Source organism: Cuculus canorus, chromosome 1 (genome assembly GCF_017976375.1).
Source record: "Cuculus canorus isolate bCucCan1 chromosome 1, bCucCan1.pri, whole genome shotgun sequence".
NCBI classification, from domain to species: domain Eukaryota; kingdom Metazoa; phylum Chordata; class Aves; order Cuculiformes; family Cuculidae; genus Cuculus; species Cuculus canorus.
In genome coordinates, this window is record NC_071401.1 from 136,362,660 (window position 1) to 136,382,578 (window position 19,919).

Below are 19,919 nucleotides of genomic sequence, written 5' to 3' on the forward strand. Positions count from 1 at the left end.
TTGCTCACCGTTCAATGTCTTTACAGAATATAAAATTTTAACTAGCAGTAGTTGAATAGTTTGTTCTCGAATTTTCCACCCCCAGTATTTCCATGGAGGAATTTTTTGGCTTTTCCCCGGTGAGACACAAAGACCTACTTGGGTAACAGCTGCTGTTAGAGCTGCTACAGCTTCAGCTGACGAACTGGCGATAAAGCTTTTGCTACAAACCACTGACAAATTGTTGGACCGTTACACATGCCTTGTGGCAATAGTGTCCGGTGATACCGTTGGCTTGGTTCTGCCCTATTCTGAAGGGCTAGAAAAGCAAAACGGATTGCATCCTTTGGATGCAGTGGAATGCTAAAAAAACCCAGTCTTTCAAGTCTATAATAGTTAAGTCCCAGTTTGGGGGTATCGTTGTGGATGAGGGCATTCCTGGTTGCGATGCTCCCGTAGGCTCAATATGGCATTTATTTTTCGCAAGTCCTGTAATAACTTCTTCTCTTCTTGTGGATTACAAACACAGGAGTGTTCCACGGGCTGGTGGTTGGTGCAGTGTGTCTGGCTTGTAATTGTTCTTGCACTAAACCTTTAAGGCGGTGCAGTTTCTGTTCGCTGAAGGGCCACTGTTCCACCCAAATGGGCTCATACGTAGTCGAGGTAAGAGGAAGGGTGGTCTGCACCGCAGTGGCCCGCGTTCAAAATGGGTGCTCAAAGTCAGCCCGCATTGTGCCGCGCAGTCTCTACCCCATAAGACGGTGGGAGGTGACAGAACGTATGGTTTAACAGTTGCCACGCGACCTTCAGGTCCATATGTGATTACGGAGTGTGAAGTTTGTCGTGGGCTGTCACTGCCCCACCCCCCGGCAGAGCGGTACGCGGTTCGGTCCATGGCCATCGTGTTAAAGAAAAAGCTGTTACATGGGCGCCGCTGTCTCTAACACCGGTAAAATACTGTTTTCTGTTGCTCCGTGAGTGTCGTACTTTGCAGGTTAACGTCGGTGGTGATTTGTGTAGTTCTGCGTCCATCGAATCGCGGGCTGGTGAGTGGAGCGAGAGGCTCCTTCTCCCCGTACGCGGTTTGCTGCGTGGGGTACAATTGCTTGAAAGCCAACCAGCTGAGCAATTCCAGTGCCCTTTGGCGTGAAGCAAGGAGGCATAGGCGTCCAAGCCATTACTTGCATTGTTCCCGTAAAATGGGCATCGATCAATGCCGGTGAAAGAAACAATCCTTGCTTTGTGGCAGATGATGGTCCGATTAACAGTGCACTAAGTCCGTTTCCTAAGGGGCCCGTAACAGCCGTAGGGATGAGCTGAACCGCAGCGGTTGTTAACCCTATCGCTGGCGGTGGCCGGGTCCAGCCCTGCGCTCCCTGCTGTGCTGGCACAGAGCTGGCTTTGCGCTACAGAAGGGTTCTGAGAGGGTCCGTGTATCGGGGCGCGCCCTCTCGCTATCGCTCGGCTGCATGTTTGGCTGTGCCCCAGTGCCCGACCGTCTTCATGAAATCTAGATCTGCCCGTGTTGACATAATGCCGGCCTTTCTGACATCGCGGACACATTCCGGGACCGTGATCTAATCCTTCGATTTCCGGAGCTACACGGTCCCTATTTGTGGAAGGACACTGTCGTTGCAGATGTCCCGAACGTTGCACATTCCCCTGTGCTTCGGTGTATGCATAGCCGCAAAAGCATCAGCTGTTAAAGTTAGGTGGTGAGATCGAGATCCGATTTTTGGCATGCTGCCATCGTCTCAGTAAGTGATGGGCTTTTGTTTTTTAAAGGCAGTCCGATTTTCTGACAGTCCGCGTTTGCATTCTGTACGGCCAGTTGTTTAAGCAAAGCTTCTCTAGCAGCGACGTTGTCTACCTGCTTATTTAAGGCTTCTTGTAGTTTGTCTAAAAAAGGCACGTATGGTTCTGTAGCTCCTTGTCAAATATTAACAAAAGACTGTCCGTGAGTCCCAGCGTCAGGGACGTTTCTAAATGCCTTCAAGACAGTAGCCTGTAATTGTTGCAGCCGTTGCATTGGTATTCTCGCTTGGGCTACATTATCAATATGATTGACTTCGTTCATTAAAGCATCGAGCCCCACACGCCGCAAGGGACTATCCTGCGGGCGTTGCAAATTACCCAGGGCTGCTATAGTCGCCGACTCCTTTCAGTTTGATGGAAAGACATGACTGCTTAGAAGTCATAACTAATCGGGCAATTGAATTCCAGTCCTGTGGTGTGAGATGGTACGTGTCACGGGTACCTTCTACCGGATTTAACGGAAACGCAGCAGTTTGTCCGTTCTCTACAGCTTTGCGAATCTCCTTTATCACTTCATAACTACTTGGTTCCCAGCGCGGACTGGCGTCTCCTGAATAAGTCACAGGAAAAGCTTGCAACGCTTCAACCTGTCCCCGCAGCTGCGCCTCCCTCCTGACTTGCGCGCATCTGTCTGAGGGACAGGGTGGAAATAGATGAGGCTCCTCCTCGGGGTCTGTCGGACCCGGATCAAAGGGCTTGTCGGCATCCCCTTCGGGGGCTGCAGAGGCAAGCACGGCCAGTTTAGGGGGGTAAGGGGTTAGTGCAGCTGTTGACGGTCCTGCACACCTTTCCGAATCCTTGCTGTGCTCTTTGGAGCCAACATCAAAAGAAGGCTCTTGATCCTGATCCCACTCCAAAAGCGCTTGAAGATCATTAGTTTCTAGCTTTGGGGTTTGTTTCTTTCAAATATCTTTGTATTACTATCTATAAATATCTAGATATATCTTTAGATATTATAGATCTATAGATATTTTTTTCTCTCTGCCCTATTTTTCAGCTACAAACAGAGAAGAAACTTGTTTCTCTCTTTTAAAATTGTGACACAGGGTCATTCATTAAGAACAACTATACTGGTAAAGAGTAATTTTCTGAAGTTAAACATCTACGAAACAGTAAAACTATGCCTATAGCAGACATAATAAAATTAAATTTATCTTAAATAATTTAATTATAAAATAATAATAATAAGATTTAACTTTAACAAGGCAGATGAGTATATCTGTTTTCATTTTGTATGTAAGAAAACAACCATAAAATGCCTCAAAGCCACGGAGGGAGTCAGTGATTAGTAATTCAGAAGTAATCTGATTCGGGTCACATGGTGTTCCAAAACCCATACCTAAATATAGCATATCTATATTTATGTAGATGTCTATGACATCTATATAAATCTATAGATTATATAGATCTATATATCTATAGATGCCTATGACATCATTCTGTTCTTGTGTTATTGTGTTCCCCATCTCCTTATCGGCTGCTCACCTTCTGTCCAGCGGGCAGGACGCAGGTGCACCTACAGGTGCACCTTAGACTTTGTTTCAACCCCTCCAAACCTTCTGCCGACGTATGCCACCAGATAATGCTCCTTACATGACCCTCTGTTCAGACCCTAAATCGGGTGCCATTTCCTGCGTATTAACAAGCAAGGACTCAGCTTTCATTTCAAGCTAAGACGAAGTTTATTGTTACAAGCTTGTGTTTATATCTTACAAAAAATGACAAAACTGGTCCCACAAGTCTGTTGTAAAAATTTTGACAGTGTGTTCCTGGCCTTCCAAGCTCCTCGTGACCACTGTTATTTTTTTCATGCTGCCCTGTTTTGCTACCAGTGCTCAGTATACTCAGGCCAGACACCTGCTTGATATCAAATGCTCTGAACTCCTGGTCGAGAGGTCCAACAGCACTTGTAGCTATTTCTTGCTCACTCTCCCGAGTGCAGCCTGTGGTGCAGAGACTGGTGGGCAGGAGCAAGAAAATGTGTGGGAAGCACAGGGCTCTGGTCAGTGTCTCTGGTGGGGCAGAGAGCCTGGAAAGATTTGGACTGGAGACAAAAGGCTGTTCCTAATGGCAAGTGCTAGCCTCCTAAGCAGGAATTTGCAGTGTTTTCCCTGTAGTGTTGTCTGGTACCACCAGCGAGGGTTTGAGTTGGTCAGCTTGTAAGCTTTCGTCCGGGTCCTTGTTGGCTGCCATTAACTCAGGTCCCAGTCTCATCTTCAGCCAGCTGAAGAAGCACAGGTGCCCCAGCCCCTCTTCCAGAGTAATTGGCTGAAAGCTGTGTTGACATCAGTGGCCCTTCCCTCAGCTCTTCAATCTGCCTTGGTGGCATGACAGCAGAAAAAAACTGGGCACAGCTTTCTGAAGCTCCCAGAAGTTCATCGCCTCTTCTGGATACTCGGCTGCTTCCCCCATTCTTCCATGCTTTTGGGCGAGAGCCCAAGGTTTCACTGGGAAGGGTTCCTTGCTGTGCTTTGGGGTTGTTTTCCCCGCTTCCAGTTTTGAACTAAAGGTCTGTCTGTTCAGCTGATGACCAGAGATGAGGCTTGTTTTCCTCGATCCCTTCTCAGTCTTTTTGCCCTCAAAAATGACGAGGCAGTGATGATCGTGATGAGATCTCAGGGCAGCTTATCCTGGCTCCCCCCTCAGCATCCGCAGGCGCTCAGCACCCACTGGTGAGCACTGCTCCTCCACTGAACCCCACACCAAAGAGGAGCTCATGTCAAAGGCATTTTCTATCTCCAGCCCCCCTCAAGGCAAAATTAGCAATAGTCTGTTTATTCCCTTAGAATTTGATCTATTTTTTGGCTTGAGATTGGAATTTTTTAATCCACTTTTCTTTCCCCTGGTTTTCTATACCTAAATTGAAGCCATCCCATGCCAGAACCAAAACATGAACAATTCACTAAATTTTAATCGCTAGTGTTTTATTTTCCACCCCCCCCCCCTTAGTCCATCATGAGGGTCTTTAGGGGTTGCATTACATGTCTTTATTTGGGCGGTGGGAGTGCTGAACCCAAGCAGAGAAGGCTTGCAAAAGAATCGTTGTCGTGTTTTCATTCAGATTTACTGTGCCATCCTTTAGTACTTTGTAGCCAAGGAATGCTTGCTTTGAATGAGAGTCCGAGATTATTTTTCTTGCCAAGAGCAAGCAAACTGATGTCTAGATGTGGCTTTCCCGGATAAGTCATTTTGGTTTCACTCCAGAGAGAGAGAGATGCCCTCAGGGATTCTGATATGCTCATTTGGTGCTGTTTAATGTGAACTGCTTTGGTACAGGATCGCCTGTTTCCAATCCACTGCAAGTGCGGAGCGTGTGCTGTTGTGAGCTCCTCCATCCATGGTGTGTGACAGGGCCAAGAGATCTTTTAAGGAGGTGCACAAAGCTGTTTCCTGTTAGTAGCCCTAATGCTCAGCCGTATTCTCTTTTGGGAATGCACACCTAAACCCAGCTGAGATGCCAGGTGTCTGCGTGTTTCTGTGCATATGCTGTGTGCCACTCCCATGGCCAGGCATGTGTGAAGACGGGTCATTGCTTACAGATCGATTTTCTCCAACAGCATGTAATCCAAGAGCCTAGGAGCAGATAGGTTGATGGTGAGCCCTGAAGGAAAAATTGTATCGTGTGGCTGAGCCGCAGATCCTTCTCCTAAGAGGAATTTGGGATATCTATCTTTGTGAAGTCTCCACGCTGTGGAGAAAGCACTTCATGGGCTGCTCCCGTGCTGCACACCCTTTACGTCAGGCACCTGCAGCCAGCTTGTGGCTTGAATGGATCTCATTCCAAATTCCAGTCACCAAAAGTCGGCACACTTTCATCTGCTGACAGAGCCTTCCAGCAGATCCCCACCTTGAGAAAAGCCCTGACTGACCGAATGGCCACCCATTAACAACTTTGCTCAGCTAATGAAAGCTTTATTAGATTCTCCCTCTAAGGGAAAGTTTTGCAGGCCTTAGGAAGTCTCATCTTCACAACCTTGCTCCAGGTTCTCCCCCTCTATTTCATTTGTTTAATGCTAATCTGAAGGTCTCCAAGAAGTTTCAGCTACTCTGAGGAAAGCTGCTCAATGCAGGTTAGCCCCTGCATGAATTTGAAGAGCATTTGAGTAGAAGCAATTGCTGCTCTTATCTTCTTCTTCCTTTCTGCCAGTCCAAAGTCTGTATATTTATCAGTGGTTTTGTTTCCAGACACAGAATACAAATATTTAATGAGAATTGTTACCTCTTCTGCATCATTGCTGATTATTGACACCATACCTGCCTAATAACAGTTCTGTACCATGTATACGATTTCTGCTCTTACCGAGTCTAATCCTGTGGCTCAAGCAGGAGGGAGGCTTAGTTAAGTTACACACTTGAGAGCCAAACAAGTCCCGTGCGAAACAGTCCTTCAGGGCAAGGGAGCCCATGAGGGTTGGGCGCTCTTGAAAAATGAAATCCTAGCAGCTCAAGAGCAGGCCATCCCTGTGTTCCGGAAAAGGAGCCGGCGGGGGGGGAAAAGCCAGCTTGGTGGAGCAGGGAGATCTCAAGATGCGTCAATAGTAAGAAGAAGCTCTATGTGCTTTGGAGGAAAGGACAGGCATCGTGGGTGGACTACAGGGACGAAGTGAGATCGTGCAGGAAAAAAATCATGAGGGCCAAGGCCCAACTAGAAATAAAACTCGCTAAGTCTGTGAAAGACAACAAAAAGTCTTTCTACAAGTACATTAACAGGAAAAGGAGGACGAGGGAGAATATCCAGTCTCTATTGGATGCAGAAGGAATAACAGTGACAGGGGATAAGGACAAGGCTGAGGTACTTAATGCCTTCTTCGCCTCAGTCTTTAATAGCAAAGAAAGTTGTTTCTTCTGTTTACAAATCCAAGAGTTAGAGGGGCAGAATGAGGCTCCCGTGATCCAAGAGGAGGCGGTTAGAGACTTGCTTGCCCAGCTAGACGCCCACAAGTCTATGGGGCCGGATGGGATCCACCCAAGAGTATTGAAGGAGCTGGCGGATGTCCTTTCCAAACCTCTATCCATCATCTTCCAGAGGTCCTGGCTGACTGGGGAAGTTCCACTAGACTGGAGGCTGGCTGATGTTGTGCCCATATACAAGAAGGGTTGCAGAGAGGATCCGGGGAACTACAGGCCTGTCAGTCTCACCCCAGTGCCAGGGAAAGTCATGGAACAGGTAATCTTGAGTGCTATCATGAAGCACATGCAAGAGAACCGGGTGATCAGGCCCAGTCAACATGGGTTTACAAAAGGCAGATCTTGCCAAACTAACCTGATCACCTTCTATGACAAAATCACTCGACTACTGGATGGGGGAAAGGCTGTGGATGTAGTCTTCTTGGACTTCAGTAAAGCCTTTGACACAGTTTCTCACAGCATTCTGCTTCAGAAACTGTCAGCCTCTGGCCTGGACAGGCGCACACTCTCCTGGGTTGAAAACTGGTTGGATGGCCGGGCCCAGAGAGTGGTGGTCAATGGAGTTAACTCCAGCTGGAGGCCAGTCACAAGTGGAGTTCCTCAGGGCTCGGTACTGGGTCCAGCTCTGTTCAATGTCTTTATCAATGACCTGGATGAAGGCATCGAGTGCACCCTTAGCAAGTTTGCAGATGACACTAAGCTGGGAGGAAGTGTCGATCTGCTGGAGGGTAGGGAGGCTCTGCAAAGGGATCTGAACAGGCTGGACCGCTGGGCCGAGACCAATGGGATGAGGTTTAACAAGGCCAAATGCCGGGTCCTGCACTTGGGGCACAACAACCCTATGCAGCGCTACAGACTGGGGGAAGAATGGCTGGAGAGCTGCACGGAAGAGAAGGACCTGGGGGTGCTGGTTGACAGCCGACTGAACATGAGCCAGCAGTGTGCCCAGGTGGCCAAGAAGGCCAACGGCATCTTGGCTTGTATCAGAAATGGGGTCACCAGCAGGTCCAGGGAGGTTATTCTCCCTCTGTACTCAGCACTGGTGAGACCGCACCTTGAATACTGTGTTCAGTTCTGGACCCCTCACCACAAGAAGGATGTTGAGGCTCTGGAGCGTGTCCAGAGAAGAGCAACAAAGCTGGTGAGGGGGCTGGAGAACAAGTCTTATGAGGAGCGGCTGAGAGAGCTGGGGTTGTTTAGCCAGGAGAAGAGGAGGCTGAGGGGAGACCTTATCACTCTCTACAACTACCTGAAAGGAGGTTGTGGAGAGGAGGGAGCTGGCCTCTTCTCCCAAGTGACAGGGGACAGAACAAGAGGGAATGGCCTGAAGCTCCGTCAGGGGAGGTTCAGGTTGGATATCAGAAAAAAATTCTTCACAGTAAGAGTCATTGGGTACTGGAACAGGCTGCCCAGGGAGGTGGTCGAGTCACCTTCCCTGGAGGTGTTTAAGGAACGGGTGGATGAAGTGCTTAGGGACATGGTTTAGGGAGTGTTAGGAATGGTTGGACTCGATGATCCAATGGGTCCTTTCCAACCTTGTGATTCTGTGATTCTGTTGGTGTGCCTACTCGGTGAGTGACCCTACCCAGCCCCAAGCCACCCTCACAGGGTCACCTTGGAGCCCGGTGTCTTGGGAGGGAGGGATGCCTGACCCTCCTGTCACCACCCGCCACACTCCTGCAGCCCCGTGTCTGACGAGCACACCCTGCCAGGCACGGCAGCCGTGCCAGCCTCCCGCCCAGGGTGGACAGAGGCTCTGGGAGGGGATGTGGGGCAGAGCAGGGGAGACAGAGTCTTGAGAGGACAAAGAGGGGAAGGGATGGAGGGGTGTCCCATTTGAGGGACAACCATCTGAGAGCGAGTCTTCAGAGGACGAAGGGGGGAAGGGGTGTCCCCTTGGAGGGATGAGCATCTGGTGTGGTGGTGCAGCAGCTGGCAGGGAGGGCAGCCCAAGGCTGCGCCACTCACTGCAGCTGCTCCCAGAGGCATCCGACAAGCGCGGGCAGGGCTTTGGTGTCAAAGAGCACTAAAAACCCCAAGTCCAGGCAAACCCAGGTTCTCCCGGGGCTCTGTAGGCAGTGGTGATCCTGATGAGACCTCAGGGTAGCTTATCCTGGTTCCTCCCTCAGCACGCGCAGACCGGAGCAGGTAGCCATGCAGCCGCTCTTGCCTTTCCACCCACTGTTCTCCCCCTTTGGAGGGTTAAGCACAGTCTGCCTTTTCCCACAGGGTTGCTGACCTTGCTCGGTTCTGTTACTGCATCGTTGGCCCCTGCTCCAGGCAGCCCACTTTCGGATGACAAATACCGGGACTTCTTTCGCAGCCTGTGGCCCCCGTAGAAGGCAGAGGTGTTGTGCACCATGCGCCAGACATATGGCTGCCTTAGCCCAGGAATCCTGAAGCTGGACCGGGAGGAGAACCACGGGGTTGTCCCCAAAGGTAAGGGCACTCTGAAAACAGCCAACCAAGAGGTCCCCAACTCTTACTACGCCCCAGCCTAGGGGCCACATAGCTAAACTTGCAGCCTGCCCCCATCCCACACCTCTCTCTCTCCACTCTCTCCAGGGTTGATCTGCTCCGACTTCCCAGAGAGGATGCAGTTTGAGAGCTTCTGCCAGTTCGCCCACTACCTCTGCTTCAAAGGCCAGTTCTATGTCAAGGTGGGGAGTGGCATTCAGCACAGGGAATAGGGGGGAATGTCTTGGGAGACGCAGCGAGTCAGGAGGAAGGGAACCTAATCAGAAATATTTTTCTCCTTCTCAGCTCTGCTCAGCGAATCCAGTGTCCAAATACGTCTACTCATAAAAACCTCTTCCTAGCGGGGCAACATGAGGCCGTGGGCTATGGAGTAAAGGATCACAGCTCCCCTGTGAGAGAAGGTACGGCTGCACTGGGCACCCCTGTGTGCCTGCTCATCTCCCACAATGACCCTTGCCCATCAAGCAGCTTTCTGGGTGACTCCAGAAAGGGTCCTCAGCCCACCTGTGTCCTGCTCTCTCCACCATGCGCCAGACGTATGGCTGCCTTAGCCCAGGAATCTTGAAGATGGACCGGGAGGAGAACCATGGGGTTGTCCCCAAAGGTAAGGGAATCCCTCCGCATTCAGTGGCATAAGTGGCCATTGCCCCCCTGCAGCTAAGCTGGGAGTTACTCTGGCCTGAAACACCACCAGATTACAGGAATGTTGGTGGTATGGGTTACTTTTTTTTGGGTTCTAGCCAAAAGCCTGGCTTGGAGCAGAACACTCCCAGCAGTAGCACCATGGCTTTGTGCAAGGCAGTTTGCTTTTGTGGCCTCTCTGGGCATCCCTTCCAGTGCTGCATGCATTTCCTGGAGAAAAAAAGCTTTCCTTAATGGCAAGACCTACCCTCCGAAGCAGGAATTTGCAGTGTTTTCCCCTCTTGTTTTGTCTGGCACAACCAAGAAGAGTCTGACTTTGCCATGTTGTAGATTTCCTCCAGGTCTTTGTGGAGGAAAAGCTTTCCTCCATCTCCTCTTCAGCCAGCTGAACAAGCACAGGTGCCCCAGCCCCTCTTCGAGGGTCATTGGCTGAAAGCCGTGATGACTTTAGTGGCCCTTCCCTCAGTTCTTCGCTTCCTCCACCTCTCCCTCAGTGGGATGACAGCAGAAAAAAACTGGGCACAGCTTTCTGAAGCTCACGGAAGCTCATCACCTCTCCCCAAGAGTTTTTCTTGCAACCAGACTGGCTCCTTTGAGCTTGATCTGAGGTTTAGCGCAGAACCTTGGCTCATGAGAGAGACCAGCAAAGAGAGCCCATTCTTTCACTTCCCAGGTGCTGGTATGAAAACGTACTTTTCTTCTCCTCTCTGCCCAAACTGGAAAGTTTTTCTGTACCATCATAGGAATAGTTTATGACAGGAATGGTTTGTTACGTCAAGCTGGAATACTCCAGGTCTGGCCTGATACGCAACTGTTGGGGATGGAGTCCTGGCCCAGGAGAGCCAGGCTAATGCTGGGGATTAGCAAATTACCATCTCCAAATCTCCCAGGGTTTTCAGCTCTCCTGCATGACCTCAGCTATCCAGCAATCACCGCAGGAAGAGCTGCAGGTTTTGAGCTACAAGGGTCAGCTGTGCTTGTCAAGAATGTGGTGCACATGTGGGCAGACACAGGCTTTGCCAGCAGCATTTCGGCCCTATGGACCTTTCCCCTTCCCCTCCATGGCTTAAACTCAAACTCTCAAACTACTTTGCTCTGAAGGGGTTGTTTTCTCTAGTGTTTCTGGCCCTGGGCTGGTCTTCTTTTAACCCATCACAGCGCTACTTGGTTTTTTTTTTTCCTTTATTCAACCTCTCAAGGACTGATAACAAAGTCCTTACCAGAGCCTGGAAACACGACGTTTTGGTCTCTCTGACAGGGCAGTGAGCAGGGTGACAGAGGACAGAGAGACAAACTGAAAACCTGGTTGAAAACCTTGACTTCCCCTTCTGCCTGTCAGCTCTGCTCTCTGCCCCTCTACTCTGCTCTCGGGAGACCTCACCTGGAATTCTGCATTTAGTCCTGGGTTCTTCAGCACAGGAAGAACGTGGATCTGTCCAGACCGAGTCCAGAGGAGGTCACAAAGATGATCAGAGGGCTGGAGTGTGTCCTATACAAGGACAGGCGGAGAGAGTTGTGCTTGTTCAGCCTAGAGAAGAGAAGGCTCTGGGGAAACCTTAGCGCCGCCTCCCAGTACTTAAGTGGGGCTACAGGAAAGCTAAGGAGGGCCTCCGTATCAAGGAGTGCAGGGATAGGATGAGGGGTAATGCCTTGAAGCTGAAAGAGGGGAGATTTAGGTTACATGTTAGTAAGAAATGTTTTTCTGTGTGGATGTGAGGCACTGGCACAGGTTGTGCGGGCTGTGCAGAGAAATGGTGGCTGCCTCGTTCCTGGGGGTGTTCAAGGCCAGCTTGGATGATCATGGCTTCGAGCAACCTGATCCAGTGAAAGGTGTCCCTGTCCATGGCAGGGGGCTGGGACCTGGATGATCTTCAAGGTCCCTTACAACCTAATCCATATTAGGATTCAACCACAAGCCAACTCTGAAAACAGCCAACCAAGAGTTCCCCAACTCTTACTACACCCCAGCCCAGGGGCCACATAGCTAAACTTGCAGCCTTCCCCATCCCACACCTCTCTCTCTCTCCACTTTCTCCAGGGTCGATCTGCTCCGACTTCCCAGAGAGGATGCAGTTTGAGAGCTTCTGCCAGTTCACCCACTACTGCTGCTTCAAAGGCCAGTTCTACGTCAAGGTGGGGAGTGGCATTCAGCACAGGGAATGCCCTGGAGCGCTGTGCTTCCCACGCGTGCTCCTGCTCCTGTGCATCAGCCTGTTATCCACAGGCTGTGGAACTTCTGGCGCCACAGCTGCACCTGCTCCTCTCCCTCCTTCTCACTCAGCACTCGGTAGCTCTCATTTCTCTGGCAGCCGTGGCGAGACACCTGCAAGGAGAGCCCCAGTTTGTAGGACTAATACCACTGCCCATCCTGCCCGCAGGGAAAGAGGACCCCCATCAGCTGAAGAGACAGACCTTTAGTTCAAAAGTGCAAGCGGGGAAAACAACCCCAAAGCACAGCAAAAAAACCCTTTCTTGAAGGTGGTTCTTGAAGGTGCAGTAGTTCGGGTACCTCACTCCATTTGAGTCGCAGATCTGGGGAGATGGGAATGAAGGCCAGAGAAGGAGGAGGAGGAATGGGAGCATCTACTGGGCACCCACCTGGGCTGGGGCATCTCCTTCTTGGAAGGCATTGTACTCTGCCTTCAACCACAGAGACACACGAGGATCTTCACAACCACGGCTCGCTATCCGGCTGCACCACTGCTCTACCCTCTGCCCTCCTAAATTCTCCGTTTTGTTGACCTGCAAGGGCTGTGAGGAGCTGGTCTGGAAAAGGATAGAAACAACCATGCTTCTCCCTCCCCTTGTCCACCAGGCGATTCAGACTTCTCCTCAGAGGCTGGCAAGACATGCAACATGCTTAGTACCTCCTTCTCTGCAGCCTGGAGCTGGGCTGAGACCTGAGGGCTGATGTAGTTGGTAAAGTTGCTTGAATCACAGTGAACGCGTTTCAGGTTTTTCCTGTTCTGACACTGCTCCATCTTCAGCGAACAGAAAGCAGAGTGAGGGTGCAGGTCCATGTGGCGCCGACCCATGCTGTCACACACCTAGTGTGGATGCAGTGGGGAGGTCAGGAGGGAAAAAAGACTGAAGGGCTCCCATATCCCTGGCTCAGAGCCTGCCTCCCCTGTCACCCAGCTCAGTTTTTACCCAAGAGGGGACACCCAAAAGGACAGTGCTGATGTGCTCTGGCCGTCAAGAGCATTGTGCTCAGCACTTCAGGGAGCCCTACACACAGACCGCACAAAGGGGACCATCAGCATCTTTACCGAATCTCCAAAGCCAAAGAGTCTCTCTTCTAGCTCCTTCCAAGACTTGGTGAGCAGTGATGTGAGACAGTTTTCCTTCATCACCACAGAGCACAGGATCATCACTGCCTCGTCATTCTTGAGGTCTGAAAGGTTGACAGAGAAAAGGAGGGAGGAAATCAAGCCTCATCTCTGGTCATCAGCTGAAGAGACAGACCTTTAGTTCAAAAGTGCAAGCGGGGAAAACAACCCCAAAGCACAGCAAAAAAACCCTTTCCAAAGAAACGTTGGACTCTTGGCCAAACCGCATGGAGGAACGGGGGAATCATCAGAGTCTTTACGTGCCTGTATAACACACAGGCTACAGAGCTGTGTGTGCATTCGGGAGGATGTGAGAGGGACAAGAAGAGGAGCAAGCTGGAGGAGCTTGTCCAGGGGCCCTACAGGATCTGCTGCCTAGCTTTGTCCATCTGAGGGCACAGCAAGGAGAAGTCTGGTAGAAGTCTGCTGAGCACTGACCATGGGGCAGCCCCGTTTGGCTCTCAATTATGGAATTTACTAAGCTTCCCTCCTGCTTGAGCCATTGGATTAGACAGAAAGGCAAAAACCTGGTAACAATTAATTAGTTCTTTATCCAAGGCAACATGAGAAGCTAAAGGTCCTCACCTGCCATGGGGAGCAGGTGCCTGTGCTGCCTCCTCAGCAGTGCCGGGTGAGTTCCCTGCCCCTGCCTCCGGGCTGTGCTGTGGAGAGGAGCCGTGCGTATCCAATGAGTTCTCTGTGGAGAGGGCCCAGGAGATCAGCTTCGAGATGCTGCTCCACAGGCGTTGCTTCCACGATGTCTCTTCCTGGACAGGGGATTCCAGCTTGGGAGGCGAGGGGCAGGGGCAGCCGGCGATGGCACAGTTGGTGGTAGCAGATGCAGCCCCGTAGACTCCAGCAGGGCACCAGGAGGTGAGACAGAAGCCTGCCCTGGGGCTGGGGAGAGAGCAGGATACAGGTGGGCTGAGGACCCTTTCTGGAGTCACCCAGAAAGCTGCTTGATGGGCAAGGGTCATTGTGGGAGATGAGCAGGCACACAGGGGCGCCCAGTGCAGCTCCGTGCAGCCGTACCTTCTCTCAGAGGGGAGCTCTGATCCTTTACTCCATAGCCCACGGCCTCACAGAATCACAAGGTTGGAAAGGACCCATTGGATCATTGAGTCCAACGATTCCTAACACTCTCTAAACCATGTCCCTCAGCACTTCATCCACCCGTTCCTTAAACACCTCCAGAGAAGGCAACTCGACCACCTCCCTGGGCAGCCTGTTCCAGTACCCAATGACTCTTACTGTGAAGAATTTTTTTCTGATATCCAACCTGAACCTCCCCTGACGGAGCTTCAGGCCATTCCCTCTTGTCCTGTCCCCTGTCACTTGGGAGAAGAGGCCAGCTCCCTCCTCTCCACAACCTCCTTTCAGGTAGTTGTAGAGAGTGATAAGGTCTCCCCTCAGCCTCCTCTTCTCCTGGCTAAACAACCCCAGCTCTCTCAGCCGCTCCTCATAAGACTTGTTCTCCAGCCCCCTCACCAGCTTTGTTGCTCTTCTCTGGACACGCTCCAGAGCCTCAACATCCTTCTTGTGGTGAGGGGTCCAGAACTGAACACAGTATTCAAGGTGCGGTCTCACCAGTGCTGAGTACAGAGGGAGAATAACCTCCCTGGACCTGCTGGTGACCCCATTTCTGATACAAGCCAAGATGCCGTTGGCCTTCTTGGCCACCTGGGCACACTGCTGGCTCATGTTCAGTCGGCTGTCAACCAACACCTCCAGGTCCTTCTCTTCCGTGCAGCTCTCCAGCCATTCTTCCCCCAGTCTGTAGCGCTGCATAGGGTTGTTGTGCCCCAAGTGCAGGACCCGGCATTTGGCCTTGTTAAACCTCATCCCATTGGTCTCGGCCCAGCAGTCCAGCCTGTTCAGATCCCTTTGCAGAGCCTCCCTACCCTCCAGCAGATCGACACTTCCTCCCAGCTTAGTGTCATCTGCAAACTTGCTAAGGGTGCACTCGATGCCTTCATCCAGGTCATTGATAAAGACATTGAACAGAGCTGGACCCAGTACTGAGCCCTGAGGAACTCCACTTGTGACTGGCCTCCAGCTGGAGTTAACTCCATTGACCACCACTCTCTGGGCCCGGCCATCCAACCAGTTTTCAACCCAGGAGAGTGTGCGCCTGTCCAGGCCAGAGGCTGACAGTTTCTGAAGCAGAATGCTGTGAGAAACTGTGTCAAAGGCTTTACTGAAGTCCAAGAAGACTACATCCACAGCCTTTCCCCCATCCAGTAGTCGAGTGATTTTGTCATAGAAGGTGATCAGGTTTCAGATCTTTGGCAAGATCTGCCTTTTGTAAACCCATGTTGACTGGGCCTGATCACCCGGTTCTCTTGCATGTGCTTCATGATAGCACTCAAGATTAACTGTTCCATGACTTTCCCTGGCACTGAGGTCAGACTGACAGGCCTGTAGTTCCCCGGATCCTCTCTGCAACCCTTCTTGTATATGGGCACAACATCAGCCAGCCTCCAGTCTAGTGGAACTTCCCCAGTCAGCCAGGACCTCTGGAAGATGATGGATAGGGGTTTGGAAAGGACATCCGCCAGCTCCTTCAATACTCTTGGGTGGATCCCATCCGGCCCCATAGACTTGTGGGCGTCTAGCTGGGCAAGCAAGTCTCTAACCGCCTCCTCTTGGATCACGGGAGCCTCAATCTGCCCCTCTAACTCTTGGATTTGTAAACAGAAGGAACAACTTCCTTTGCTATTAAAGACTGAGGCGAAGAAGGCATTAAGTACCTCAGCCTTGTCCTTATCCCCTGTCACTGTTATTCCTTCTGCATCCAATAGAGACTGGATATTCTCCCTCGTCCTCCTTTTCCTGTTAATGTACTTGTAGAAAGACTTTTTGTTGTCTTTCACAGACTTAGCGAGTTTTATTTCTAGTTGGGCCTTGGCCCTCATGATTTTTTCCCTCATCTCACTTCGTCCCTGTAGTCCACCCAAGATGCCTGTCCTTTCCTCCAGAGCACATAGAGCTTCTTCTTACTATTGACGCATCTTGAGATCTCCCTGCTCCACCAAGCTGGCTTTTCCCCCCCCGCCGGCTCCTTTTCCGGAACACAGGGATGGCCTGCTCTTGAGCTGCTAGGATTTCATTTTTCAAGAGCGCCCAACCCTCATGGGCTCCCTTGCCCTGAAGGACTGTTTCTCACGGGACTTTGCTAATCAACCTTCTGAACAGGCCAAAGTCTGCCCTCTGGAAGTTTAATGTGACTGTTTTGCTAACCCCCTTCTTAATCCCACCTAGAACTGAAAACCCTATCATCTCATGATCACTTAATCCCAGGCGTCCTCCAACCATCAAATCCCCAACAAGACCACCTCTATTCACAAACAGCAGGTCTAGGAAAGCACCCTCCCTTGTTGGTTCACTAACCAGTTGTGCAAGGAAGTTGTCTTCGATGCACTCCAGGAACCTCCTAGACTGTTTCCTTTCTACTGTATTGTACTCCCAGCAGACATTGGGAAAGTTAAAGTCACCCACAAGGACAAGAGGCAGAGATTTAGAGACTATCCCCAGCTGTTTATAGAAGAGTTCATCAGCAGCTTCTTCTTGGCTGGGTGGTCTGTAACAGACTCCTATCACAAAGTCCCCTTTCTTGTGGACTCCTCTGATTTTAACCCATAGGCACTCGATCCCATCCTCACCGTAATCCAGTTCAAGAGTATCAAAGCACTCTTTGACATAGAGGGCTACCCCGCCTCCTTTCCTACCCTTCCTGTCCCGCCTGAAGAGTTTATATCCCAACATAGCTGTAGTCCAGTTATGTGAGTCATCCCACCACGTTTCTGTGATGGCAATGACATCATAGTCACCTTGCCCTACAACAGCTTCCAGCTCATCCTTCTTATTGCCCATGCTGTGTGCATTGGTGTAAATGCACTTCAGCTGGGCTGATGAACCTTCAGCCCTCGTAAAGGGAAGAGAGTTTATTCTCGATTGACTGGTCCTTGGAATAACTTAATTCCACAGACCCAGTTTCATCCTTACTGTCCCCACTTGTACTCGCCCTCACTTGCCCTGTTGTGGTGTACTGGTGGTCCTCTCCAGCACACCATTTCTCAGCCGCCGGTTTCCCACTTCCAGGCTCATTCCCAACTAGCCTGGTCTCCTCCCCTTCCCCCTTCACATCTAGTTTAAAGCTTTATTTAAGAGCCTAACTAGATTTTTAGAGGTTACTTTAGTCCCCCTTGGAGACAAGTATGACCCATCCCTAGTAAGAAAACCTGGGGGTGGGTGGGTCATCCCATGATCAAAGAAGCCAAAGCCTCTTTCCTCACACCAGGCTCGGAGCCAGGCATTAATCATCTGTACGTTCCTGACCTCCTGTTCCATATTCCTTAGTATTGGGATGGAGCTAAACACCACTTGCGCTCCAGAGCCCTCAATCATCTTCCCTAAAGCCCTGAAGTCTCTTTTGATGGCTTTCAGCTTTCTGCACTGTAAGTCATCATTACCTATTTGAAATACTAACGGGATAGTAATCCGTTTCCTTCACCAAGGAAGGGAGTTTTCTATTGATAGCCCTCACTGAAGCCCCCGGCAAGCAGCAGACCTCCCTGTGGAGCGGGTCCGGTCTGCAGATGGGACCCTCCATTCCTTTAAGAAGGGAATCCCCTAAGACGATCACTCTCCTCTTTTTCTTGACAGAGGATGTTTTTAGGGCCCTCCGAGGATGCTGGAGCCTAGGGAATGTTTCCAGGCTGTGGGGACCATCTCCTTCCACTGCTTCTTCCTGGGGAATAGGTTCTACCTGCAGCGTTTCATATTTATTTCTGAGGGCTGTCTGGGGGTTAATTGTCTGGGTGGGGGGAGCAGGTTTCCTGCGCCGGACAGGAACCTGCTGCCATCCCCCATCTCTTGTTCCCCCTGCCTCACAGATTATAGGATCAAGCTGCTCCGCCGCATTGGCTCCAGCAGCCTGCTGGGTTTGTGCGAGGGCACTGCTCCAAAGACCTATGTCCCTCTCACATTCCCTGATAGTCCTTAACCTGTTCACCTCCTCCCTCAGCTCTGCCACCATGTGAAGGAGTTCTGCGACTCGTGCACAGCTTCCACAAGCGTAGCTGGTATCAGAGGCACGGGCTGGTGTGGGAGGGGGGCACTGCCTACAACCCAGGGTCTGCGTGGCTGCATGGACACACTGAGGCTCTGTCTGGGTGGCAGTATCCATCCTGCTCGCTGCAGCACCCGGAGCAGTTTTAATCTTCTGTCTGGTAGCTACCATGGTCAGCCACCAGCCTCTCCCTGAGCCCTTCCTGCTCGCCCTGACCGCTCGCACTGCCGCTCAAACTGCCCCTTCGTAATAACGTGCCCCGCACCTCTTTGCTCCGCTCCTCTTTGCCCGCTCCCAGTCGCCGTGCTCCCAAGAGACCGTTTAAATCTCCCGCGGTATCCGCCGGGACCGCCCCCTCCCGTCAGGCACCGCGCGGGACCGTCCGCTGCCGCGTGTCAGGAGCCGAGCACCGCCCGCCCCGCTCCCGTTTAGGTTTTCCTAGGCTTTTCCCGTCACACGGAAGTGCCCCACCACCTCAGATGGCCACCCCACCGCAGTACTCACCGTCTTGCTGCTGGATGTCGCCGAAAAAGCGAAAAGCCATTGGATTAGACAGAAAGGCAAAAACCTGGTAACAATTAATTAGTTCTTTATCCAAGGCAACATGAGAAACTAAAGGTCCTCACCTGCCATGGGGAGCAGCTGCCTCTGCTGCCTCCTCAGCAGTGCCGGCTGTGCTCCCTGCCTCCTGGCTGCGCTGTGGAGAGGAGCCGTGCGTATCCAATGAGTTCTCTGTGGAGAGGGCCGAGGAGATCAGCTTCGAGATGCTGCTCCACAGGCGTTGCTTCCACGATGTGTCTTCCTGGACAGAGGATTCCAGCTTGGGAGGCGAGGGGCAGGGGCAGCCGGCGATGGCATGGTTGGTGGTAGTGGATGCAGCCCCGTAGACTCCAGCAGGGCACCAGGAGGTGAGACAGAAGCCTGCCCTGGGGCTGGGGAGAGAGCAGGATACAGGTGGGCTGAGGACCCTTTCTGGAGTCACCCAGAAAGCTGCTTGATGGGCAAGGGTCATTGTGGGAGATGAGCAGGCACACAGGGGCGCCCAGTGCAGCTCCGTGCAGCCGAACCTTCTCTCACAGGGGAGCTCTGATCCTTTACTCCATAGCCCACGGCCTCATGTTGCCCCGCTAGGAAGAGGTTTTTATGAGTAGACGTATTTGGACACTGGATTCGCTGAGCAGAGCTGAGAAGGAGAAAAATATTTCTGATTAGGTTCCCTTCCTCCTGACTCGCTGCGTCTCCCAAGACATTCCCCCCTATTCCCTGTCCTGAATCCCACTCCCCACCTTGACATAGAACTGGCCTTTGAAGCAGCAGTAGTGGGCGAACTGGCAGAAGCTCTCAAACTGCATCCTCTCTGGGAAGTCGGAGCAGATCCACCCTGGAGAGAGTGGAGAGAGAGAGGTGTGGGATGGGGGCAGGCTGCAAGTTTAGCTATGTGGCCCCTGGGTTGGGGCGTAGTAAGAGTTGGGGATCTCTTGGTTGGCTGTTTTCAGAGTGCCCTTACCTTTGGGGACAACCCCGTGGTTCTCCTCCTGGTCCAGCTTCAGGATTCCTGGGCTAAGGCAGCCATATGTCTGGCGCATGGTGCATGAGACCTCTGCCTTCCACGGGGGCCACAGGCTGCGAAAGAAGTCCCGGTATTTGTCGTCCAAAAGTGGGCTGCCTGGAGCAGGGGCCAACCGCAGTAACAGAAC

General features: G+C 51.6%; 1 protein-coding gene across 1 annotated transcript; it reads right to left on the bottom strand.

Moving 5' to 3' along the window:
- Window positions 1-11,864: 11,864 nt before the first annotated feature.
- On the bottom strand, window positions 11,865-19,919 carry LOC128851970 (acrosin-binding protein-like; the record flags this gene model as incomplete). The annotated part of the gene is made up of 8 exons (XM_054064348.1): window positions 11,865-12,588; window positions 12,690-12,869; window positions 13,092-13,255; window positions 13,515-13,540; window positions 13,737-14,048; window positions 18,849-19,154; window positions 19,483-19,603; window positions 19,730-19,919. Coding segments are annotated over 8 exons (1,482 nt in total), but the record flags the coding sequence as incomplete, so codon positions are not given.